This window comes from Heloderma suspectum, chromosome 1, assembly GCF_057233095.1.
Source record: "Heloderma suspectum isolate Gila_16-S chromosome 1, 16-S_ref, whole genome shotgun sequence".
NCBI classification, from domain to species: Eukaryota; Metazoa; Chordata; class Lepidosauria; order Squamata; family Helodermatidae; genus Heloderma; species Heloderma suspectum.
Window position 1 is genome coordinate 207,841,371 of NC_139458.1, and position 24,603 is coordinate 207,865,973.

The 24,603-nt window shown below is 39.7% G+C and overlaps 1 protein-coding gene across 1 annotated transcript in view; it reads right to left on the reverse strand.

Annotated features, from left to right (window-relative positions):
* Positions 1-24,603, reverse strand: part of SATB2 (SATB homeobox 2) — a 183,612-nt gene that overhangs the window by 79,801 nt on the left and 79,208 nt on the right. Inside the window, exons 3-6 of the mRNA XM_084829960.1 lie at positions 23,405-23,531; positions 22,609-22,732; positions 12,432-12,534; positions 5,779-6,251 (exon numbers count right to left, since the gene is read on the reverse strand). Of these exons, the coding sequence (XP_084686086.1) occupies positions 5,779-6,251; positions 12,432-12,534; positions 22,609-22,732; positions 23,405-23,531 (827 nt within the window). The remainder of the gene's footprint in view (positions 1-5,778; positions 6,252-12,431; positions 12,535-22,608; positions 22,733-23,404; positions 23,532-24,603) is intronic.

Consider the following 24,603-nt stretch of genomic DNA (forward strand, 5'->3'; position numbering starts at 1 on the left):
TAGATATAATGACAGTGGCAATGTATCCAGAAACTGGCTACCTCTCCCCTTACCTTGCCTGAGGTAAAAGGGGTAGATGGGAACACTGTAGATTAAAAACAAACAAAACATTCACAACAAGTCCCTCTACTACATCTAGGACTTGATCTAACATCATCTCAGAATTCATTTCAACATCTTCTTTCCAAATACACATGTGTGTGTCAGCAATTTGTTCCAATGGATTTAGCCTAGCTTGGATCAAAGCTTCCTCTACTTCATTTAACAGATTTACTCAAATGGAAAATCTCAAGGGAGAAATAATGTTAGTAAAAGGGCGTTTTCAGCCTCTGAGTATGTAGGTCATTGGAATTTAAAATAAATTAGAGAATAGTTCATCTATTAAGCAAGCCCCACAGTACATATTTTATGAAGCTGGACTTAATTGCAGGTTAATATACAACACGTCAACATACTGTAGAAGGATTAAATACTAGGGCATCATTTAGTGATTAATAAAAACTATTAGCTAGTTTATTTCAAGGTAAAACTGAGTACTGAATACTGGTTAGAATTATAAGCAGGGTTGATCAGCCTTGGCCTCTTACCACTCAACCTTCTCTCTGAATTTGTTTATTCATTCCTATGGCTTCAGCTGCAATATTTATTCAGTTAGTTCCCCAACCTATTTTTCTTCTAAGGGCACAATCCTATGGGGATAGGCAGCTGCCTCCAAACTCGGAGGCAATCACCTATCCAGTGCAGGGCAGGAGAAGCGCAGAGGGGATCATCCCCTCTGTGCTTCAGCCACCCTGCATTTGCAGTAGACAGCCAATTTTGGCTGTCTAGCCGCGGGAAGGCAGAGCAGGGGAGGCGGCTGCCAGACAACACATAGGATTGTTGTACCGGAATTTCCACCTTCCCTGGCCTGGAACACCCCGTTTTTACCACTCCATGTTCCTCTTCCCAGTGCGGAGCACGAGGCCATTCCAAGTTGCCTGCAAGGCAGCGCAAGGCAGGGGGGAGGTTGGTTCTCCAGGAACCGACCTCAGAGTGTGGGCTCCGAGGTCGGTTCCCAGAAACCAACATATCCTATGGCCGTCTAGCCACTGTCTAGAGGCCATAGAATTGCTCCCTCCATCTCCTCTCCTTTCTGTAATCCTGTATCCTCAAACATTATGTCCTGATATCCTACCTTCTACGCTCCCAAACAAAATTGGCAAAGATGGAACCCCCAGTCTTCCCCTGTAATCCTGCCAAGAGATAGTACTCTCTCCAACTCCCCTGCTTCCTAGGGGTGCAACCTACACATCCAATAAATATGAATATATGAGTGTTCCTTATGCTAGGTTGGTAAGCTTCTTAGTGGCAGCAGCTCTCCATGGTCTTAGGCAGAGGTCTTTCCCGAACCTGCAGCGGAGGTCCTTTTAACTGGAGATAACAGGGAATGAACCTGAGATTTTCTGCATACAATGCTCATACTACGCCACTAAGTTATTGCCCCTCCCCACAGAATTCACATAAGCTCAGAAGAAAAGGGCAACCCCTGACTCAGCCAATTTCATAAGAAGAATACAGCCAGAATAAGAACACAGACCGTAAGAAAGGGAAACAGTGCTGAAGTAAGTTGACCAGCGTTACACCTGAGACAAGACCCAAACTTGTCAAGTCTTCAACCAGCACTCTAATGCTGTATTTAACCCGCCCAACCCAGTGGGATTTTTGGTGTCCCCAGCAGGTGTTTGAAATATCTGTAAAATGTTTTTTCAGCCAATCTGGGCTTTGAACCATCTCATACCTCATGTACTCCTCAACAAATGTGGAGATCAGTTGTCCTGTGGTGTTTCATCTCCTCCCCCACTTTTAATTTTAAACATGTATGTTTAACTTACAGGGTCCAATTTACCAAAACACTATCAAACTACCAAAATGGGTCCATTCTTTCCCCAGCAACTTGTCAAACCAGTATAGGAAAAATAACATAGCATTTTGTCTGTATCATGAATTCCATTTTCTGTGGTTACAACATTTCAACAGCATTGGAGTATTTTTTTTCTGTTTTTGTAACAACAACAACAACAACAATCTGTGTGTCCATTTTTGTGTGTAAAAAAACAAAATTTTTTAAAAACACATTGCAAAGAACTACAGGGGTCCACTGGATCACAGGAACAAATGTTACCCTAGGGGTTTAAATCTGCTCCAAGCCAGCTTTATCGTAACACAGGAGTGTGTAACACTGATTTCTTATATATAATGTTCTATTAGCCTATTCAGCTAATGGGGTTCATGAGACCCTTGTATTATTTACTATGAAATCAATTTTTCACTGATGCATTTTACATTTCTGTTTTGCTTTCTCTTCTATTTTCTCCTTGAGGGCTTGTTAACACTGTGAGGTCCAATGTTCCTCGACGTTTTTTGTTGTCTGTTGTTTTTGGGAAGTGATACCATTGAGAGATTTTATTATATTCAGCGGTATATAAATGCCACAGATAAATAAATAAAATAAAAATCTACTATTTTATATTAAACCAGAGTCACTTTGAAATCAAACATTAACAGCCCAATCCTATACACCTCTGTTCAGAAGTAAGTTCCATTTAGTTCAAAAGAGCTACTTTCATCAGGTCAGCGGGTATAGGATTGCACGCTAATTTTATTTTCAGTTAGGACTTTAAAGAGCTCCACTGGGCTCCAACGCCAGATTGATACTTTTTTAAAAAAATGGTATGTGGTAGTTAAGTTACTGTGGCAAAGAGGAAAAATTCAGTCACAGAGCAAGGAGAAGAATGATCTCGACTTGAAATGTTATAGGGCAGTTCAGTACATGTATAGTTTCTTAGGAAGACTGCAGGAACATTTGCCTTATCGCTCTTCTGAATATTTGACACTTCAGTTACTGTTTCACTAATTTTAATTGTACACCAATTCCAGTTTTGTACTCTGCTTACTACAGTGAAATTTGTAGTTTTCAGATCTTTTGACCCTGGGAATGGTTTTGTATTTGTATGCAGGCTTAGCTACTATTATTATAGCTTTAATACCCTTGCTAAAATGCAGCATTTTATTCAGTAACAGCAGTAGAAAATCTACAAAGCCAGTATTACTGCTGACCTCTTGCTCAAGTTCAAAATATGTCACTCTGTCAATACTATCTACATTTAATATGCTGGACTTTATATACACACACAACAGGTTATGATCCCAGGGGGATGAAATGCTTTTCCAAATTAAAAGCAGCATTTTAAAAAGGAAATACTCATGCATTCCACTATAATTTTTATTTGATATCCTCAAGGCTAACCCGAAAAATGCAGTCATGTTGATTCAAAGTGAATGTTTTTGCTGGCTGTAGACATCTTATAAATTTAATAGCAGAAAGGAAGTAATGAAAGTATGCTGCAACGTTAATTAGTTCCCACATAACATGGCATTTCCAATATGGCAGTGCCAAAGAAAATCATTAATCCAGTGGAACAGACAATTGGCCATTGCTGTGTAAGGAGCAGTCCTCCAAGAGATAAAATATAGAAGATATTGCCATCTTTGCTATTACTCCTGGCCAACTGTTACAATGCTTTGAGATTCAAGAATGGAGCTGAGATATGTTGTTCTGTACAATTGCATGGAATGGCAGCCATGTAGTATATTTATTCATACAGCTATAAGTATAAACATAATGCCTTCTGGGACAAAACATTTTAGAGTAAAATAGGTATTTCCCAATAACAATAATAATAACAACAACAACAACAACATTTATATAGCGCACTGGAAGTGTTCAAAATGTTTCATATACATTACCTCAGAGTGGAACTACATGTTACATGCATGCACAGACCTGAAACAAAACTCCAGCGGTTGCTTTTCCTAGGGAAAGGCAGCTTTGAAAGGAGACATAGATGGGAGGGCCTTCAAACTGTTACATAGATATGCTTAATCCCTTCCCGATCTGTCATTTCTGCTCCGGACAGGATCTCAAACTTCACCCATGCACAGAGTTCCAGACACATTTTTAACTCTCACAGTCATACACTTAGAAACCCACAGGGTGAAAAGCAAATTGGGGAGCTGATTTGGAGCGGAGAAACAGAAGGCAGGGAAGGGGTTATACACCCATTCCCCTACAGCTTCTCTATTCCAAACTGCCCCCTCACAAAGCTGGTTTTCCCTATCAGGCTTTTGTTACACACATATGTGCGTATTGCATATAGTTAGACCCTACACTACAGCTCAAATTACATGTTACAAGATTTCTGTGTTTTATGAACCCAAAGCCGGCTAGGTAGGCTGTTACAAGTGGAAGAAGGGAAGCTGGCAAAAGGCTGATAAATTATTTCCGTTGGTCCCCCCCACCCCAGCTCAAAAATCATCCTCCCCTAAGCTGCTTTTTCAGCTGCAAGTGGAAAAATATGGGGAAGAGATGGGCGGGGGGTGATTTTGAGTTGAAATGGACCAGAGGGGAAAGAATTAAGCAGTCTCTGTCTGCACACCTCACTTCTACTTATAGCCTGGCCAGGCAAAGAAACACAGAATTCCATGTATCATGTAGTTTGAACCCACATGGGCAACTTTTGATGATCTAATTAGTCTTTATGAGAACAAGCAGCCATAATGTTTTACTTATGGTATGTTCATTTGGAAACAAAGCATTGTAAAATTAACACAGACATCTCAGATTTAAGGAACACTCCTCTGGGCCCTGGGCAAGTGTCCCATGGAAAAAGCATTTTTTGAATTCCCCCTCCCAAAGCTGTAGACGCTCCTATGACTTCTGGAGGGGGACTCGGAGATCCCTCCCCTTGCTCCCTTGCAGCCACTGAGGAAAGAACCATGTCAGCTGTTTTCTGAGGTTGCCAAAGCAATCTTGGATGACCTCGTAGAGGTCAAAACAGAGGCATTTAGGTGGGTGGGGAGGAGAGCAGAGAGGAGAGGCCAGGATTCACTTTGTGGCTTCTCCAGCCCTGCCCCCACCTCCAGCAATGCCACTAGAGAAAAAATTAAAAAAGGAGGACAGACAGGCAAAGATCGCCTCCAGTGCTCCTCCTGCCCTGCTGGCGGCAGCCTGACAGAGCACAGGATCCTTGGAAACCCCCAAGATCATAGGCTTCCATCTAGTGGGCAGCAGTCCCATAGGACTGTGCACTTACTGATTTAAAATGGCAAGGGGAGAATGAAAACACAGAGCATGAAGAGATACTGGTAAAAGACTAGACCTGTCCTTTATTCCTTGACCATACTAAGAACCAGAAAGATCATAGAGATTATTTGGGAACACCCTTCTTTCTCTACATTAGTGAGGGATGGAGAAAATAAATCTAGAATCATAGAATAGTAGGGCTGGAAGGGGCCTACAAGGCCATCGAGTCCAACCCCATGTTCAATGCAGGAATCCAATCTAGATATTATCTTCCTTTCTCTCGGTGGTCATCTGGATCAGGTGTCAAGTATATATTCAAAACTACCATTTTAAATGTTTGCTATAATGTGTCAACACTAGATTACAAGAAGAGATGTGCCTCTTCTATACCTATACCCCAGAATGAAAACTTATTCCAGTATTAGAAGGGAAATATGGAATTGGAATAAAAATAAGTAAGATCTAGTGCCCGAGTACTCTTTTTTCCTCCTTCCTCCCAATCACTTTTCCTTTTGTATCATGCCTTTTAGATTGTAAGCCTGAGGGTAGAGAATATCTTATAACTGATCTCTGTAAGCTGCTTTGAGAGTATTTTTCAGCTGAAGAGTGGGGCAAAATGCTTCAAAATAAATAAATAAATAAATAAATAATGATACCTGGGTACGATTGAAAGCCACTCTTGCAAAAACAGCTTGGGATACGCTGGCCCTCTTCAACTCATCCCTCACTTGCTGGTAGATATCTGGAGAGACTTCCACTGATGAGTTTGTTGGCTCTGGTTTGACCGTTCTAGGGATGGGCGGATGATTTAGAAACTGTTGATTAATCGCCTGCGGGTGTTGATGAGCCAGTAGTCGACTTACTGCAATCTGCTGGTTTATCAAGTGGGCCATTGCTATCTGCTGCCTGACAAGTTGTGGGCTGAGTTGGGGTGTAAGAAGACCAGGGCTCATGATTGGCTGCAATGTTGGCACTTGATTTCTGATTGGAGTACTATGGTGTATTTGACCATGAGGAGACTGTTCATTTGTTTTGCCCAAGGTTGCCAACTGGTTGATATTTGGTAAGTGCATGGGACGTTGACCAAGAACACAATATTCTGACAGGTTGTCTCTTTCAACTCGTTCCACTGTTAAAAAAAAAGAAAAAGAACGTAAGAATATCATGATTCGACTGGAACACACAGCAGGATTTTTAAATGAACAGATACAATTTGTAATGCTTTCAGTTGAATGCTAAGTCAACTAATGCCACAATACTCTACAGTGAAGTAAAATTAGTAATGTCTACCCTCCATAAATGCTATATGTAGTGAAGTTTATATGAAAAAGATATAAGGAACAAAATACTAAAATACTGGATTTCAAGACCTGGGTTTGCCTCTTGCTTCAGTCTCCCAGCCAAACCACTGACAATTGTGTTATTATTTTATTGCTGCAAAGGCAAATTCGAAGACTGAGCTTCCAAACACTTGTACCCCAACTAAGATAGTTATATGCAACAAGATTGTCCTGATGGCAAGTTGTTTGCCAAAATCACATGCAGTGGTCCAAGGTAGGGCTTGAGGACATACATTCCTGTCTGCAAAAAGGCATACAGCTCTATGGCACTGTGCTGAGGCAACTGGAATCACATCAGATGTCTCGCATGTATTATTTGCACATGCTTGGGTATGTACATCCAGTTCCACAGATTCGCATCCATACAGTCACCTTAACTGTGCACAGCAGCATCTTGTGGGCAGAAGATGTATGGAAAACTTCTGCCCCCTTGCTTTCCCATTTGTTGTTGTTACTTTTATTATTTCTTCAATTTATATACTGCTTCTTAGCAACTTCACAGTATTAAAACAAGCAGTTCACAGTATTCAAACAATTTAGAACACAAAATATCCACACCCAAAACCAATACACAAGTAAAAACATCACAGGCAATTAATAACTCAAACCAGTTCACCAAATCTTCAATCTTTGAACTAGGACGTTCTTTCTCCCATGCAAGTATTTATGGGTGCCTTCTGCACATCACATAGACAGATTCTTGTTCCAAAATGAAGAGTGGAACACACACCCTGTTGTCTCAACACACTTTAAACAATACATGTATAGTAGGGATTCAGAAGTGCAAGGGGTTCTCATATCTTAATCCCTGCTAATGTGCAACATCCGAATCAGCTCTAAAAACCTTCCAAACCTTCTAGTGAAATTACAGCAACTCAGTTTTGACATGGTAACTTGTGAACAGTGAAATATTTGCTTTAGAGGGTTGGTTATGTAAAAAAAAAATCTATAAAAATTACTATAAAATCAAACACCTGATATTTTGCTTTCTTTCAACAAACAATATTAGGGTACAAAATTATGCCTACATTTATGCAGCTGTAAAATCAAAAACTGTTTACTCCAATGTTAAGATTGACTTTTTTTTTTTACTAATTACTTTTAAAGAATTTTAAAAATAGGTACCCAAATCTGTTAATTAATGCAGCCAAATATAGTTGAAAGTTTGCAAAACCTAAAATACATTTCTAGGTTGAAGCTATTCTTGCCAAGTTTCCACACAGACCCAGTTTTTTAGTTTAGTTATACAGCCCTATAAAAATAAAGTTTTAAAATGGAAATGTTGCTAGGCCATCAACCTTTTCATTGCTAGCCCATATAGCAATAACACACATACGATCTGGCTAGTGTTCACTACAATGCATTTCCCCTTATTATCAGGGCCCTTTTTTCACCCCCACACCAGAAACACACTTCTAGTCATTTTAAAACACTTCTATTTTAAATCTTCCCCAGTAAGGGCTGTTCTGCATGGAAAATGTCATTACCCAATATTTTTTTCAATCTGTTGGCAGGCGATGTCACTTTCTAACAATGCAGCCCGGATCATATTTCACAGGGTTATTATCTCGTGTATTTTAAGCCCGTGGATTTTGGATAGTCTGCCCCTCAATGCTAACAGGCTTTTGTGGAACCCTATTAAAAAGCAAATGTTAAGGTTGCCATTGGAGCATCTTTGATTTACTATTTTACCACAGAAAATACTTATATACACTGATATGTAGCAGCTTTTAATACGGCATAACTTCAGCATTAATACAGGCGTAGATAGAGGAAATACTTTTGATTATATCCAGGCTTTTGGAGAGTTGATGCCATATACCCATGGCCACTGAAGGAATAAGAGTTTATAAAGACACAATACCACCACCAGCCTCAAGGAGGCAGTTCTACTGTAGTCTACTCCGGTGGGTATGTTGTTACATAGACTACATAATTACCAGCCTCGACTTCGGAGAACCACTCTAGTGCCTGGGAGGTGCTTTTCATGTGGTAACATTGAAAAACTGTGATTATCTTAATTACTTATTTCTTTTAATCACAACCCACTTAACCCAATTATGAGCAAGGGGGTAATTTCAGAAATCTCATTTCCAGTCAACATTTAACTTTGTGTTTACCCCAACCATTCATCAATGCTATTTACTGTCTGGTCTCAGGCCAAGAAAACTGTATTTGCACATCTGTGATTTGTGAGGCCAAAGGGACAGTTCCACCATAACACTTGGCAGCCATGGGATGACTCCTCAAGTGATCTCCTGTAACTACGTACAAGTGAAAAAATGTTGCGCAACTGGGACATCATCCACTATGTCTGTTAATGATCCAATAATCCTTGCTACCCAGAACCCATCTGCAGATCACAGGAGCTTCTCCAGCAACTTCCACTGATGGCCCATTCAAACAGCACTTTTTAACATGAATAACCCACAAACTACATATCTTTCTTAAATAGCTGAACACAATGCATGTTATAGTACTGAGCTAAATTGGTGGGCAGTGAAGAAAACCCACTTCTAGAGCAACAAAAAATATTTGAAAATAATGTCTGATGTTTAGCATATTTAACAAACATCTGTAAATATGTTAACAGACATACACACACACACACACACACACACACTATGTTGCAGGCAATATTTGGGCACACTGGAAAATGGTATGATAGAAAATTTCCATCTCTATTTCAGGAAATGCATTTTCAAAGATGAACACTGCATTCAAATAGATAAAATGTGTAACTACTGAAAAGTCAAGGAAAACCAAATATCCAAAAATTAACAGACATTTGGCGGGGGTAGGGGGGATGTCAGATAATTTTATTTCCTCTAGAGCATATCCGATGCATGTTTTTACAGAAAGAAGTCCTACAACTGCTGGCTAGAGAGTGCTCACAGTTGTAGGACTTTTCTCCTGTCTAAACATGCATCGGATTGTGCCCTTAGCAACTTTATTTTAAACTGCCATATGATAAGACTTTGTTTAGACAGTTTAATTTTCCATTCATTAAGCAAATCAAAATTTAGTGTTACAAATATTATATACTTACTACACAATCAACAGTGGGCTTTTCATTGATATACTAAGATTTGTTATAATCTCTCAAATTTTATAAGGAAACAGAAACTGGCATAAATACTTTATTCTCCCCTGCACTGATAAAATGGGTGTAGAAGGTGTTAGCGTAACTGCAAATTAATGAAATTCAAACTCTGGAGCATGCATGCTAAAGCAACTCCTCTACACTTGAGAGGTATAGAAAATATTCACATTCACATTAACCTACTCAGCTCAACCTACCATATAATTTTGCCATTTCTACCATGTATATTTAGCCACTTAGGCTGTAATCCTATACATCCTTACCTAGGAGTAAGTTCCATTGAACTCAGTGTGGCTGACCTCTGAGTAAACATGTATAAGACTGCATTGTAAATTGAATATCAAAACCATTTAAAGCAATGCCTAGTGAAGAAAATTACTCTCTCATTTATATACTGAAAATGAACAACAAAGGTATACATAAAAATAACATTTTTTTCTGAATTGCACCCATCCTACTCTGTCATGGGGAATAGTCAGTCATACATGGAGAATTATACTAGCAGGCAAAAAAAGAATTGCATCCATCATGTAAGCTATTTCCAAAGTCAATGTTTACGCTAACTGTTAACTAAAGAGGCCTTCGCACGTGAGGCTTTAATTGGCTTGTGCTAAAATTGGTGTATAATGTGAATGAAAAACTTACATGAGCAAGGTTATACATTCAGTTTCTCCTATGCTCTCTGTCTCACATTAACAGTGCACACATAGCAGAAGAGAACTCAATGGCAGTAAAAATGTAGTTTTATTATTATTATTATTATTATTATTATTATTATTATTATTTATTGAGCACCTAAATTGCTAGGCACTGTAGAGCTGGAGGAGGAGGAGGAGGACCAGAAGCAGCCCTCCTTGCAAGCTTACAATGCAAAGAAGACACTATTAGGGAGGAAAGGAAGGAAAGTAAAAGGGAAGGAGGGTTACAGTATAAAACAGCCCTGTAAGAGAGCAAGTGATTCCACTATAGTGCATGGATTTTCTCACACTGACTTTAATGAATTACTGCACCCAAACATATTTTTAGAAACCTATATGAAGTTGCACATGCAGGTAACCAACCTCCAAAAAATTAAATATGACTGATATAATGACAGACTGCCATGAACTAAGTGAAAACTTTAAAATATTTCAAGCCTAAATAGTTCTGCTGCATTTGTAATGGGTTCCACAAACTATACACTGAGCATGTTTATTTCAAGTCCTCCTTGCGTATAGCTTTTACATCTGTTGCTAATGATATCAAATTATTGATTGTTCAGTTTCTTATATTTGTTTAAATGTTAAGTATACGTTCTGCAACCTAATGCTTTTCTTCTTCCAGAGGGTTTTAAAAAATTTTGCTGTGCTTTAGTCATATTTACTTTGATCTTCCAGTATGTATAATTATTTTACTGTTTGTTTATTTCGATAGAGTGGGAGGGGGGAAAGGTTGACCAAAGAGATCTATATGTGGCAACTTGTAACAGAATCACATAGCTTAAGTTTAGGAAATCATGGTTTTGATTAAGAAGGAACCAGTTAGTTCCCACTGCTTTATTAAAAGAGACATTAGTGGATAAATAAGAAACACATTTCACACAGCAGATTATGTTCAACTTGCAATGCCAATAAAATAATTTTGAAACCGTCCTCTACTTTCCATTTGCAATAGTAAATTAGAAAAAAATGCTTTTCGTTTCAAATGGCCAAAGCTTTAGAGTTTAGGTACATGTGTTAGTCCCAATGACATCAATGGCTGCCTCAGCTGGATTGACCCTGAATACTTGCTAATCTTGCTGACCAGATTCACAATCCGTCAACCTTTTTTTTTTTTAACTTGAAGGAATGCATTGAGACTGAAGTTTACAAACAATCACTGATCTCACATATGAAATAAATTCTCATTTATAAACATTAGGTTATGAAGTGGAAATGAAAATCATAAGAAATTGAGAAGATGTGAAATTAAAAATACCAAAATCATCCCTTTGAGATGGTTTTAGATGACAATAATAAAGTTCTGAATCTGTTTATATTTCATGCACAACTATACCTGTGGTGAATTTTTTTCATTGTTGTTTCCCCTCCCACTAGTTTAGCTGATGAATCAACACCACTTGAACCATTTTAGAGCAGCTTGTGTTTATTTCACACATACCTTAACCTTCCCTTCCTCCTCAAGCATACACATACAGTGTATGTATGTGTACACATACAGACATACACACTCTCTTTCGAGCAGCTATAAACAGGCTGAATCTATTTGACAGCACACACACAGTTATCCAGAAAACGCTTCGGGCATAGATCCTTGACCTCTCGATTGAAATCAAGGTCTCATTCTGCTTTCATTGCATTCAGCAATTTAACTGTACACTTACTAACTAAAAAAGAGAGAAAATAAAGCTTTAAAAACAGAATGCAAAGAAAGGAAGAAAGTGGAAGCCTGTAATATGCTAGAACTACTTGGTGGTTGTAATGGCATCTCTGAGAACACCACAGGAAAGGCTTTCTAGCATGTTTGAAGGTGCTCTTACACCACAATCCAATGCAATAGGAAAACCATCCCCTTTCCTCTTACAAGTAGAAGCGATCCACATAACGGCCTTGAAGCTGTGCTTTGATTCTCTTTAAGCTGAGTGCATATATAAACAGCACTTACAACTATTCCCATTTTTATCTTGAGACACAACACTTATAAAAATTGTTCAAGTTCACACAGTGGCTGCTTAAACCAAAGAAAACCTTTGTATCTGGAAATATACTGATGCTGTATACAAATCACCCTTTATAAAGTGTTACTTGATCATTATAGAATAATGAATTTCAAAGCATTCAAGATCTGTCAGAGGCTTTGCAATGAATAACAACTAAAATCAATTTACCTTTAATCTTCTTGTACTTTTTATACCATCTCCCAAACTCCTGGCACTTGGTTGCTGACACATTGGCATAGTATGTGCTATTTACAATGGATGATATCATACTCTGAAAGCAGAGAGAGAGAAGGAATTTCTAAAAAGAACACAACCAAAAAACCTTCTTAGAGAAAGTGATATACAAGTGCAGACTCATCAACTGTTCATTCTTAAACAAAATCAAAAACACACAAAAAAAACCCTCGTACTGGATAGGTCTCAAAATTGGCTTTATTTCCCATTTTGTATCACTAGATGTGATTACTTTCATTATTAATTATATGGAAAAGACTTATGTCTCCAGCTTACATCCACTTGTCACTTTAATTTATACTGGGTATTATCAAAAGAATCCTCTTACTGAAAGCATAACTAGAAGCAGTGTCACGTTAGGGAATACAAAGGGTGAGAAGAATTGTGATTTAGGAACCGGATCCTAAAGGTAAGATTAGATGCCCCAGCATGCATAATCCAAATAATGCTTTTCAGATGTTTCTGTTCTGCTTCCAACTGCAACAAGGACCACACAGCCAAGAATCTGGGAACATTCGTGCTACTTGCTGCAGAACAACAGTTAGACAAATAAGTTAAATTAATATAATTTATAGAAATGTGCTATTAATCCTTGTGTGAAAATCCGCATGGGACACAAATTACAATGCTGCTCTGGGCAGATGAAACTACAAATAGTAAGTATCGAACAAGCATGGAGATCTGAAAACAAATATTTAAATACTTTAAAAATATTTTGGACCACTGGAAACAGACACTGGATGCCAAAACCTTTTTGCCACCTAGCTCAAAACACACTAGCTTCAGTCAGATCGCACAACATATAGAGTGATAAACATCTCAGGTGTTTTGCTACTTCTCTGCTTTTATGTAGTATATGTTTATTAATACTAATTCTTCCAGAGCTTAAGGTATCCTTCAGCCATCAAAAAACTCTCCTACTCACCTAAAACACATGATGTTGGTAATCACATTGTATCTTACATATAAAATGTATTCAAATGCTAGGGCACATTCTCTAAAAGAAGAATATGATAGCCACTTGTAATTTCTGAGAAATCAGGAAACTTTAGTCTTAAATCATGGAGGATGGTGGTGGAAGAATTTGATTTACAGTTCAACTGATGTGGGAGTTCTGCAATTGAATCTCTCAAAAGCAGGGCAGGGGTCCCCAATCCTGGTACCCTGTTCTCCAATAAAGACAAACAGCAGCTTTGGGGGATTGGTGATTTTCAGTGGGAAAACAGCACAGAAGGAAGGTTTAGCCTCCTTCCCTCTTGCACTATGGTGTCATGCCCAACCCAGACCCAAGCCAGGATGACTCCACAGAAGAAGACACTGATGTTGTGGAGACCAAAGATCCTACGACACCCTGACTCCAGCTCTACCCTAGACACCTCCAGCATCTCCACAGAAACTACATCGGGACCTTCAGCAACAGTGGACCTTGAGGGACCCACAGATCCTGTTTCCCCTATTACTTCATTGTCCAAGGTTGGAAGACCAAGCAAAAGCCATTCTAGAGAAATCTTCCTATAACTTTTTATTAGAAATACACTTCACACTTGGTTTGTTGTGAAGCTCATAATACCCTACACAACTCATTCCCCACCAAAGGAAATGCAGGCCACCAGCCACACACGGAAGCCAACCAGCCCAACCTACCTCACAGGGTTGTTGTTGTAAGGATAAAATGGAGGAGGAGGAGGATGGTGTAAGCCACCTTGGGTTCTTTGCAAGAGGAAAAAAGGTGGGATATAAATGCAATCAATCAATCAATCAATCAATCAGGAGCACGATGCAGCTGTTTTTACACCTGCCTGCAGCTGCAAACTCCAGAATGTGGGGAGGGGAAACAAAATGTTGGATGTCTAAATAAGCAGCGAATAAGTACCCCACTTCAGGGGTCACAAGCTGAGTTGCAGTTATTACCAACTTGCAAATGTTGTGTTTCTGAGAAAGCAAAGCATATTACACCTATGCTGAAGAAGGTTTAGTGGTTACCAGTTTGTTTCTGGGCAAAATTCAAAGTTGCCTCAGGGTCTTTTTGAGGGCTGAAAGACAGGATACTAAATATTGTATACGACCCAAGTGAGGGCATTCTTGATATGGGCACTCGACTGTGGAACTCATATATAGGTGGCGCCAAGTCTTAGAAGCTTTCAGCACCAGTTAAAGACCTATTTGTTTACACAGGCTGAATGATTGTAAATCACAGCCTTTTGCTACATTGTGTAAACCATTTATCTGTTACTATTCCTCTCTGTTTATATTTTTTGGTCAATTTTACTATGTTTTATTGCTTGTACCCTGTGTTGGGATTATTTTATAATGAAAAGTCAGAAAGAAATTTCTTAAATAAAGTACTTTTGTTGACCTTAGCAGTCCTAAATAGTGTATCTGAGAGCCTGTCTTCATGCTTACTAAAGAGAGCAAAGAAATATAAAACCAAATGCTTTGAACAATCATTCCATGACAGAATCTTTGTATCATCTGAATACTTTGCAAAGCTGGGCTTAATAGTAGTAACTCTTTGCAACTCAGCAAAATAAATGGCTTTCCACAATATTCAGGAGGCAACTTCTATTTGTGTAATTCACAGAGAAACCTTGTTAAGATATCAGAAAGGATGTAATCTTACAAAAGAGAGTTGTAATGTGAATGCAAAAGCTAGAAACAGATTCATACCTATTCTACTAGAGCAGGGATAGACAGCTTGTGGCTCTCCAGATGTTTTGACCTACAACTCCCATCAGTTCTGGTCAGGAGAGGCAATGATGAGGGACGGTGGAAGTTGTAGGCCAAACATTGCCCACTCTTGTACTAGAGAGTTGTGTAAGAACTCTTCAATGGGACTTGGCTGCCATGATAGCAGCAGATCCAGGTGGCAAGTCAGCAAGCTTGGGGATTCAAATAATAACCTGTGGCTATTGTGGCCCTCAGTTTCAGAGATCACAAATCCAAGTCTTTGATGATGACCTTACTAAATCACACTACTTTGGTCTCACAGAGTTGCCACATAGCATGCTTTGCCTCAACTGCAGAAGACTTTACTCCTGTAATGTGAATGTATGTTTTGGACTTTATTTGTGCATGTTTCCTGAGGTATACATTTTATTGCAAGGTCTGTTGACTGTATCAATAAATCTGTAGATTGACTGAACTATCGTTGCCTCACAGCCATGCACATTAAGTTGCTTCCAAGCCACTGCCTGCTGTGTAGACTGGTTAATTTGTAATACACAGCCCAAGTCAAACTAGACATATACATTTGTTTGTTACATGTCTGCCCCTATTCACATATAAAGCTGGGGTGGGCATCAAAATAGGCATAATCAAAATGGGCATGCAGATGAGGACAGCTAACCCTCCCCATCTCCACTTCCCTATAGTCCAGAGGAACAGAACCTCTTTCAGCCTGAAGGCCAAATTCCATTTTGGAGAAGTTCTCAGGGGCCACAGTCCAATGGTGGGCTGGCTGGAGGCAAAAGAGGCAGGGCCAGAAGCAACAACTATTGTAGCTTAAAGCTCTTCCTGCCAGTAACTAAGTCTTAGGAAAGGCATTTCAACCTTTTAGAATGGGGGAAAACTGCACAAATGCAGTTTCCCATCAAACTGCACATATTTGGTGGGAAGCCACCAAATGATAAATGGTTGGAAGAAAGGGGGTGGGGGCATCTGGGGCAACCTGGAGGCCCACTGGGACCCTGGAGGGCCAGATTTGGCCCCTAGGCCTGATGTTCTGCATCGCTGTTGTAGCCCCTCACCCCAGGTACCCCAGCCTGGCTCACTTCTGATACTGGAGCCAGGATGGGCAAAAAACAACTTTGGCAGATAGGAGATAAATTACATACCCCTTTTGATGTTAAAATTATATCCATACACCCAGCCATAACATCTAGCTCAGTCTTTGGCCAGAGCAACTTGGAACAAAGCTCTCCAAGCCTTACGCCTCAATGTTCCTTTAGCAATGGTGTTCAATAATCTCAAAGCAAGTTTAAGAGATTATTAATCTCTTAAAGAGTTGATGTCATGCTATTCTTAACATGTAAACATTTTAGTACTGGAACTAATATTCTTATTATATATACATTTAAAATACGTAGACAGACAAATGAATGCACATATTTACACACCTCTCAAATGTACATCCTTTCCCAGAAAAGTGAAGAATATTTGCAGAAGCTGATCCAGGTGTATAAAGGATGTATGAACATGTGGTGGGCTTGAGTTAAAACTGGCAGAGAGGGAGAGAGTTCCCTCTCTGGAATGGCTGGAAGTGGAACTAATTTATAGGGAGGAGGACCGGGGGGGGGGGAGAGACTTGCATAGATATTCAATTCATGCAAATAATATATCATGTGCCAAAGAAATTAAAGAAATTAAAGAAAACTCCATGGGAAAAAGAAACTCAAAGAGAATGAACTTTATGGAGGAGAACAAAACATGTGAACAATGCAGAAATAATTTACACAGTATTTCATTCAAGAGAGATGGGTTTCAGAATACAGTTCCACTGCTGACCCACCCTCAGCCTTTGGCTAAAATATTTTTTGTCTCAAACGCTTTATACAATTTTATATATATTGGTTGCTCTTGGTATTTTACACACACAAACACGCATAATACCAAGAGCAACCAAAATACAGAATACAAGTTTGGGAGGAGGGATTTTAAATCAAACCAAGTGATTAATGACTATCTGAATCCCCATCTGAACTGGAAGTAAAACTCCTGAACTAGAACAAGAGATAGAGAACTGTCACTGGTGGGAAAGAGACTCCCTGTGCTGCCTCCTTTCACTTCTCTACAGAGGAACACTGGATGCATTGTGAGCACGTTAATAAACAGCAGCATTTACTCTGCAGTTTCACTCCTAGGAGACAGCTCTGTAATCTGCTGCTGTCAATAACATATTAATCGCAAGGGGGTTGTAATGACATTTCACATTTGGCACAATATTTTCTTAAAACTGATTTGGGAGAAGGGATTGTATTAGAAGCAAAGTCAGATGATGGCAATAGACGGCTTACCTAAAACATCCCAATTTTTGCACTACGTGAATCATAACAAAGAGGAGTGGGGAATTTAAAATCGTAAAACAAAAAGAGAGCAATCATTACGATTAGTACACATATTAACCTTTCATAGTGTGTACTTAGTTCCACAGGATGTAGCATACCTACCCTGCACGGCTTCTTTGCTATGTGTTGTGCTGATTTGACATTGATTCAATATGTAGCTGATCTATCATGTCTACATCAAAAGGATCTGGGAACTAGTGTAACTGCAATAGCACCCTGAATTGTTAAGGGTTCAGATTCAATCTTCTACAGAGATGTGACTCAACAGAAACACAACATTAAACTCTAATTCAGACACCATATACGTTGTGTGTAGGTTGAGTGGATTGTAGTATCCTATCTTGCTTTTCCTATCCCCACCTACCCCACTCCCCTGACAAAAAATCCCATTGATATACATACATCTTGTGTGTGCACCATGGTGAAATTACTTGGGAGGAAGGGCTATGTGCAATTTTCTTCATGAATCTGTCAGGCACACGGGTTTTGTGAGCAGTTATACATTTATCTGATGGGGTTTTTTAAATAATATAATTAATGGACAATCTAGGAGGTTGTCAGACAAAAATACCCCACTTATTTATCCCTAATGACAGCAGAGATTCCTCGCCATAACTCTGAAGCACACAAAACACAGTGGAATCAGAAAACACGAGTAAGATTTGCAGGATAGGAAAGGTGTAGATGCCCAAATATACCCAGTGAAAGTCAGAACTGTGGTAGAATGATGCAGGTTATACAAGAGCACAGTCCTGCCTTACATTTAAAACCACATATTTAAATAGTTAATTCTAGTGGAAAAACCCATGTTCTATTTCCGTACAATTTTCATTTCTTGACTAAACTCCAGAGTAATGTTTATGCCTCTAACTAACCTGCCACTAGTTTTTAAGCGGACATGTTCAGGGCCATTACCCTCTGTGCAATGAATTCCATGACAAATGCAGTAGGTACAGCATCACCACTATGAATGTGGAGAGTTGTTCCTGCGTTCTTGACATTTGTCCACACTGTAAGTGGATATTAATAGAAAACAGTAGACGGGAACGAGTCTTTGAGTGAACCACGAGATGCTCAAATGGTTTCAATACAGCACAGAGGGGTTAAATGGATCATAACAAAAGCACGGCTGTCTTCTCAATGAAATGCTGAAAACAGAATGTATAGCCATGACAGGCAAAACTGAATGCAAGTACATTCTAGGTGAGAAAACAGATAACTTGCACTGAAATGAGGGACAGGGAAGACAAATGCATCTTATTTCTTTCTAAATCCTTGTATAAATCTACTATCATTTTTCAGTAATTCTATCCATTTTCTGCAGCAACATCTGCACTGGAGACAGAGCATACTGCATGTAGTACTACAACTCAGGGCACACACATATAAATGAGTCACCAGACAACCAATGGACTGAAAATGCTCAGTCCTAAGCACAACCATGAGTGAGAGTGTGTGCATGAGTGTGTATAGACATGTCTAGCTAATATAATCCCAAAGACTTCACAGGAGGAAGTTACATAGCAAGTGTACACCACCATCTTTTTAGAAGCAAATACAGACATGAGGGTATCACACTGACAGTCAGAACATGGCCAGTGTTACATAATAGTAACAAGATATGAACTTGGTTTGAAAGGGATAAAGGGTACACTTGGAAGTATAAAAATACTACCATCAAGCTTATGTGGCATCTCACAATAAATCCAAATGTTACAAAACTAAGATCAGAGAATCCATAACAAGCTAAGTGGAAATCTCATATAACATATACTGTTATATTACATTATTGCTATTCACATAGTATCTCAAGATTCATAGGGAAATCCAACTAACAAAACTATTTCAAGAATGCTCATAAGGCCCACACATAAATAGAGTGACAGCTTTTTATTCTACAGTAGCAAAACTCTGGTCATTATGGTGGCTTGAGCGGGAGTGTGTCCATGTATATAAAGATGGGGGTGAAGAGGCCTGTATATTGCAAGGACCCCATGGGGGTACTCTGCATCTGCGTGCTCTGTACACAGAGACACTATGCACTTCCACAATGTCTTGATAGAGGAGGATGTGCCACCCAGTATCAAGACTACAGCTCAGGTTTTGCCCTTACTACAAATTATCCCCAAATTCCTGAGCAAATAACAACCACTCTTCTATACTGGAGAAAAAAGTTACACTTGGGGATATGACTCAGGTAGAAGGGCTAAGCCTATTCCCTGATGGCCCCAGTGCTTTCATGAGGAACTGATTTAACACTCTCAGACTGTTGGGAAGAACTATCGCTCAATTATCTTTGAACATAAGAAGCTGCCTTATACCGAGTCAGGTCACTGGACCATCTAGCTCAGTATTGTCTATTCTACACTGACTGGCAGCAGTTATCCAGGGTTTTAGTGTTTCCCAGCCCTGGGACCTTTGCATACAAACCACGTGCTCTACCACTGGACTATAGCTCTTCCCCCAAAGTCTGTCCCTTATTTCCCCCAGTGAAGGGGCTTGTCCAATCAAGGTTTTAAATATAAGGAATTCCTTCCAGCTGTGGCATTCTCTAAGGAACATTATGGTCAATTGTGGTGTGATAATAAGGAATACCCATTATAGGCCAGAAATTTTCTAGAATGGAGGACAGGCCCTTAAAATAAAGGGCATCTCTTGAAATAAGGGAATCTGACAACCCTTGCAGCCAAGCCCATGAAAAGGTGAACATTTACATATATAGTTTGTGGTATATGATGATATCTAAGAAACCTTTAACTAGTTAACAGATTCCAGTACATTTTTAGAAGATATTTTTGGCTGTGATCAAAACCACAAATAGAGAGCAAAAGTCTAATGATATAGGAAATTCTGGTTTAAATTTTTGCTAACAGAACAAAATGTAGGTGTCTCCTTAGTCTGAATGATAACAATTCAGATGTGAAGGACAGTTTGATCACTTGGTAATACAAATAGCCTGTTGCTTTTGCGTGTTTTGTCGCTAGAGCAGTGTGCTCTGGTAACTTTTATGAAGTTATAAAAGGAAATAGGAATTTAAATAGGAGACTTAAAAACAGGTCTCCACCTAGAATATCCAGTTTCATGATGATTTTTCACAATGAAAGTACCAAAATTAATAGTTGTTCCTATCGTTTAAAAATGTGCTCTGCAGTTCATATATACCCATAATTTCAATAAAAGAGTTGCCCCTAAAATGGCTAAAGATTTCTTGTGGTAAGATATTCTTAGGATATTAGGGTATTGCATTACAAACTTTAGGGAAGATTTAAACACAAACAATAACACGAAGGATTCAAGTCACTTATACTGCTCATGCTTGCTCATGCAACTTCACACATCTTTCCATGTTTTTCTCTCTTGGTTTTAGGGATGGGCAGACTTACCTGCGCCTACCTTTGTTGGCTGCTTACCAAGCTGCCACCACCACCCACCCTTCCTTCCAGTGCTACACGAGCTTCTTGGTGGCTCAGCAAGCAGCCTACGAGGCTGCGGGGCCATCCACCCTCGTTGAGAGCCACTGCCATTTTGCGCAGAATGGCAGCTTGGCCTCTTCTGGAAAGAAGCCGAGTCTCCGTTGCGCGCAAAAATGGTGGCTGCTGGAGTCCCCGTCGCTGCATGCGAACTGCTCGCCCTTCTCCTCTTTCCAAGGAGAAAAGGGGTGAGTGGTTGGTGCATGGCGACAGGGACTCCAGTGACCGCCATGACTCGCAACAAGGGCGGGCTGCTCCTGGCCGCTCGCAGACCCAGTCTCTGAGCGCCCTGGGGCTTGGCGAGCGCCCCACAGCTCAACAAGGGAGTGCAGATGTGGAGGAGTCCGCCAGACTCCCAGATCCAGACGGGTCCTCACAACATCCCTACTTGTATTAATGGATCACAATTTAAAAGTGAACATACACAGCGCTGCAGCCCAACGTGGCTTAAATAAGCCACAGTGGGCTGTGGCACATGCCAGCAGACATTTTGAATATTTAACCTTTGGCAGGGGGTTGCCATGGTTTGTCATGTCTCCTGAACCCGGGCGGCAGGGGTTTGAGGGTTAAACAACCCTCCAATATCCCTGCAACAGGCCATGGCTTATTGGAAGGTTGTTTCCACCTGGGTTCAGACAAAACAACAAACTGCAAACTGGGTGTTTATGGAAATCGCACCCAGCACATGCCACGATTTAAATAAGCCATTGTGGTTTAAATAAACTTAAATAAGCCACGATGGCTTATTTTGATGGTGTGAACCAGGTCAAGTCAATGTGTGACCTACCCAGGAACTCATCAGAAGCCATAGTTTTGAGAAGCACTGGCCTAAGTACTCCCACATTGCTCAACAATCTTCAAGCTCCATTGCCATCCCTGATTGTGTTACTTTTGTTACACCATCAAAGACATCAGAAAAAGTTGTTACTTTAAAGGAGAGCACCATCTATACATTTTGTACTACATTCAAGAAGAAATGGTCCAAAGTCCCAAAACGATGGAAGCCCTTAATTTCCTAATCCTATAAATACCACAACGTATTTATTGTTCACAATAAAAACAAGAATGTATTTAAGCTTGGCAAATCAGAACATGGTGTATTAGTGACAACACATTTGAGTTTTGAGATCTGAATAGGTAAACACTGTGACATTTCACTGATTTTGTGATACTTGCAAGAAATAGGCTCCTGTTATTTAGATATTTTATATCCTTCATAGTTGAACACAGTGTATGTTAAAGATAGCTTCACCCAATGCAAACAGCATGTGCCTACAGGCTAGACAAGAACACAACAAATAGGAAGGAAGGTGGAAGACAAAACCAGCAAAACATGCCTCAGATCCAAACACAGGATGGTGTCCAAAGAACACTGAGGAGAGCAATTATCCTTTCAGCTTATTCTCTTGTCACCCTTCCACCATACCTGCCTATGGTCTTGCCCTCAAAGTCCCTGGAACTGCATTTCCCCCCTTTTTAAGATTTCACACTTTTTTTCAAAATTAATTTGTATGCACTGTATTAAAACTTTAGGATTTCATAGAGATGAGTGCCTGTGCCACTGATAGAAGCACTGACCTGGGAGAGAGGGCATTCTTTGGCTAATGTGCTCTGATTCATCTCTTTGAGCAACTCCTTTAAGGCATTGCGGACTGTGGCATGGTTCCACTGCTCTGCTGGCAAGTCTTCCAGCTTTGAACAACTGTGAAAACAGAGAACAGGAGAATAAACAGATGGAAAGCATCACCTGCAAGGATAGCTGCTCTTTACATGCAGGAGCTAGAAAGCTCTGTGAAGTCAGACACAAGCTAGCGTCCCATGCTTGGGTCTTTCAAGTTTTTAATGTGAGTTTTCCCTCCCATGGCATAGCCACTTCTTCCAGCTACAATCCTGAGCAAGTAACTCAATGCATGGCTGCAGCCTAAACTAGAGCAATTACTTATCATATTGCCTACTGCTGGCTGAAACTAACCACTGTGCATCAGCAAAAGGCAACGTAAGAACTAGAGCCACAGAATCCAAATCTCACCTCTGAATTTCTGGCTAAGTCCTTGAAACAGCAAAGGTGTTTATTTTTCAAATATAATAAGTTAAGCATTTAATCAGGCCTTGAGGAACTATTAAATTGGGGGCTGTGGAAAGTTCTCTTTTAAAGATCTTTAATAACTGTGCTTCTCTGTACCCCAACATCATGTTGAAACAGAATATTGGCCAAGAAGAGCTGCCAGGTGAAGCACTCTTACTGTATTTTTCTTTCCATTTCAACAAAAGCTCAGAAATTAATGAAGACAGGATGTGCTAATCTCGGTAGTAATGGTGTGATCGACAGAGCAGCTCAGAGACTAGAGGAGGGCAGATGTTCAGAAATACCCACCTTTGTAATTGAATTTTCAATGTCACAACATGATAGACATCTTGTAACATGTCGGCTACTGTCGCATCAGGTGCATCTGTCACATAACTGAGTGGAAGAGGATTCCACTTCCCAAGTTTGATTATACCTGAAAAGAAATAATGGAATAAACAAACACATGAGCATATATTTGACATTTACTAAGTCATCTGATTATTTGCTCAGGGGCACTTGAGGGACTATAATACTGACATGTTCTTCTGATAATTGATTATAGATTTATAGCCCCTACCCCACACATCTCTCTTACCCAGTTAAGTCTGGGGACTCTAAAGATAAGCAAACTTCAGTCAAGAAACACATCTAATTTCACAACCTACAAATCTTTTCAGAAAATATAGATTTGGTTTTGAACTGCAAAAGAACATAGGAAAATAGAAAGCTTATTATATTTGTGAGGGAGGGAGGGAGGGAGGGAGGGAGGGAGGGAGGGAGGGAAGGGAGGAAGGAAGGAAGGAAGGAAGGAAATGGTCCACCTACAAGGCATCCTGAATTTCTGAAGGAGAAAAAAAAGCAAACTAAAAAAAACCTTGTATGTAAGCATGGTTGATTTCTGGTGCCCCAAGACCAGTTTTGCTTCCTGCCTCTGCTAATCAGAGACAGACTGATCTGAACTGGAAGCAGCAGCTGTCCTTATTTCATGCAACAGGAGCCAATCAAGTTTGCACCACTACCAAGAAAGGCTGAAAGCATCCCAGCTATGATATCCAACACCAAGACTGTAAGAAGAGATCAGTAAAATAATAATACTCCAGTAATTATTTTTATTCACTTCTGAATAAAACTGGAACAAAAGCTTGCTATTTATGACACTTCAGAAACAACAAAATTGAGAAGAACCAAATTGGGATTTAGTTCAATACATTCCATTGCTACACAAGCCCAAAGTAACAGACACCTCATAACTTCATTTTATGGAATAGACTGTTTGGTATTTGATGGTCAAAACTCTTTTGGAAAGGCTGCCAAAGAGAAGTATCTACTGCTTGACATCAAATGCCTAAACAGGGCATAAAGAGAACAAAAACGTTAAAATCATGCCACTGTTTCAGTATTAAGGTTTCACAATCTGGTGCTGAATATGCTGCAGTATAAATAGCGCCTAGACTCTGATCCTGCACAGTAACACACAAAGCTCATTCACAGTACCGTATGTCTTT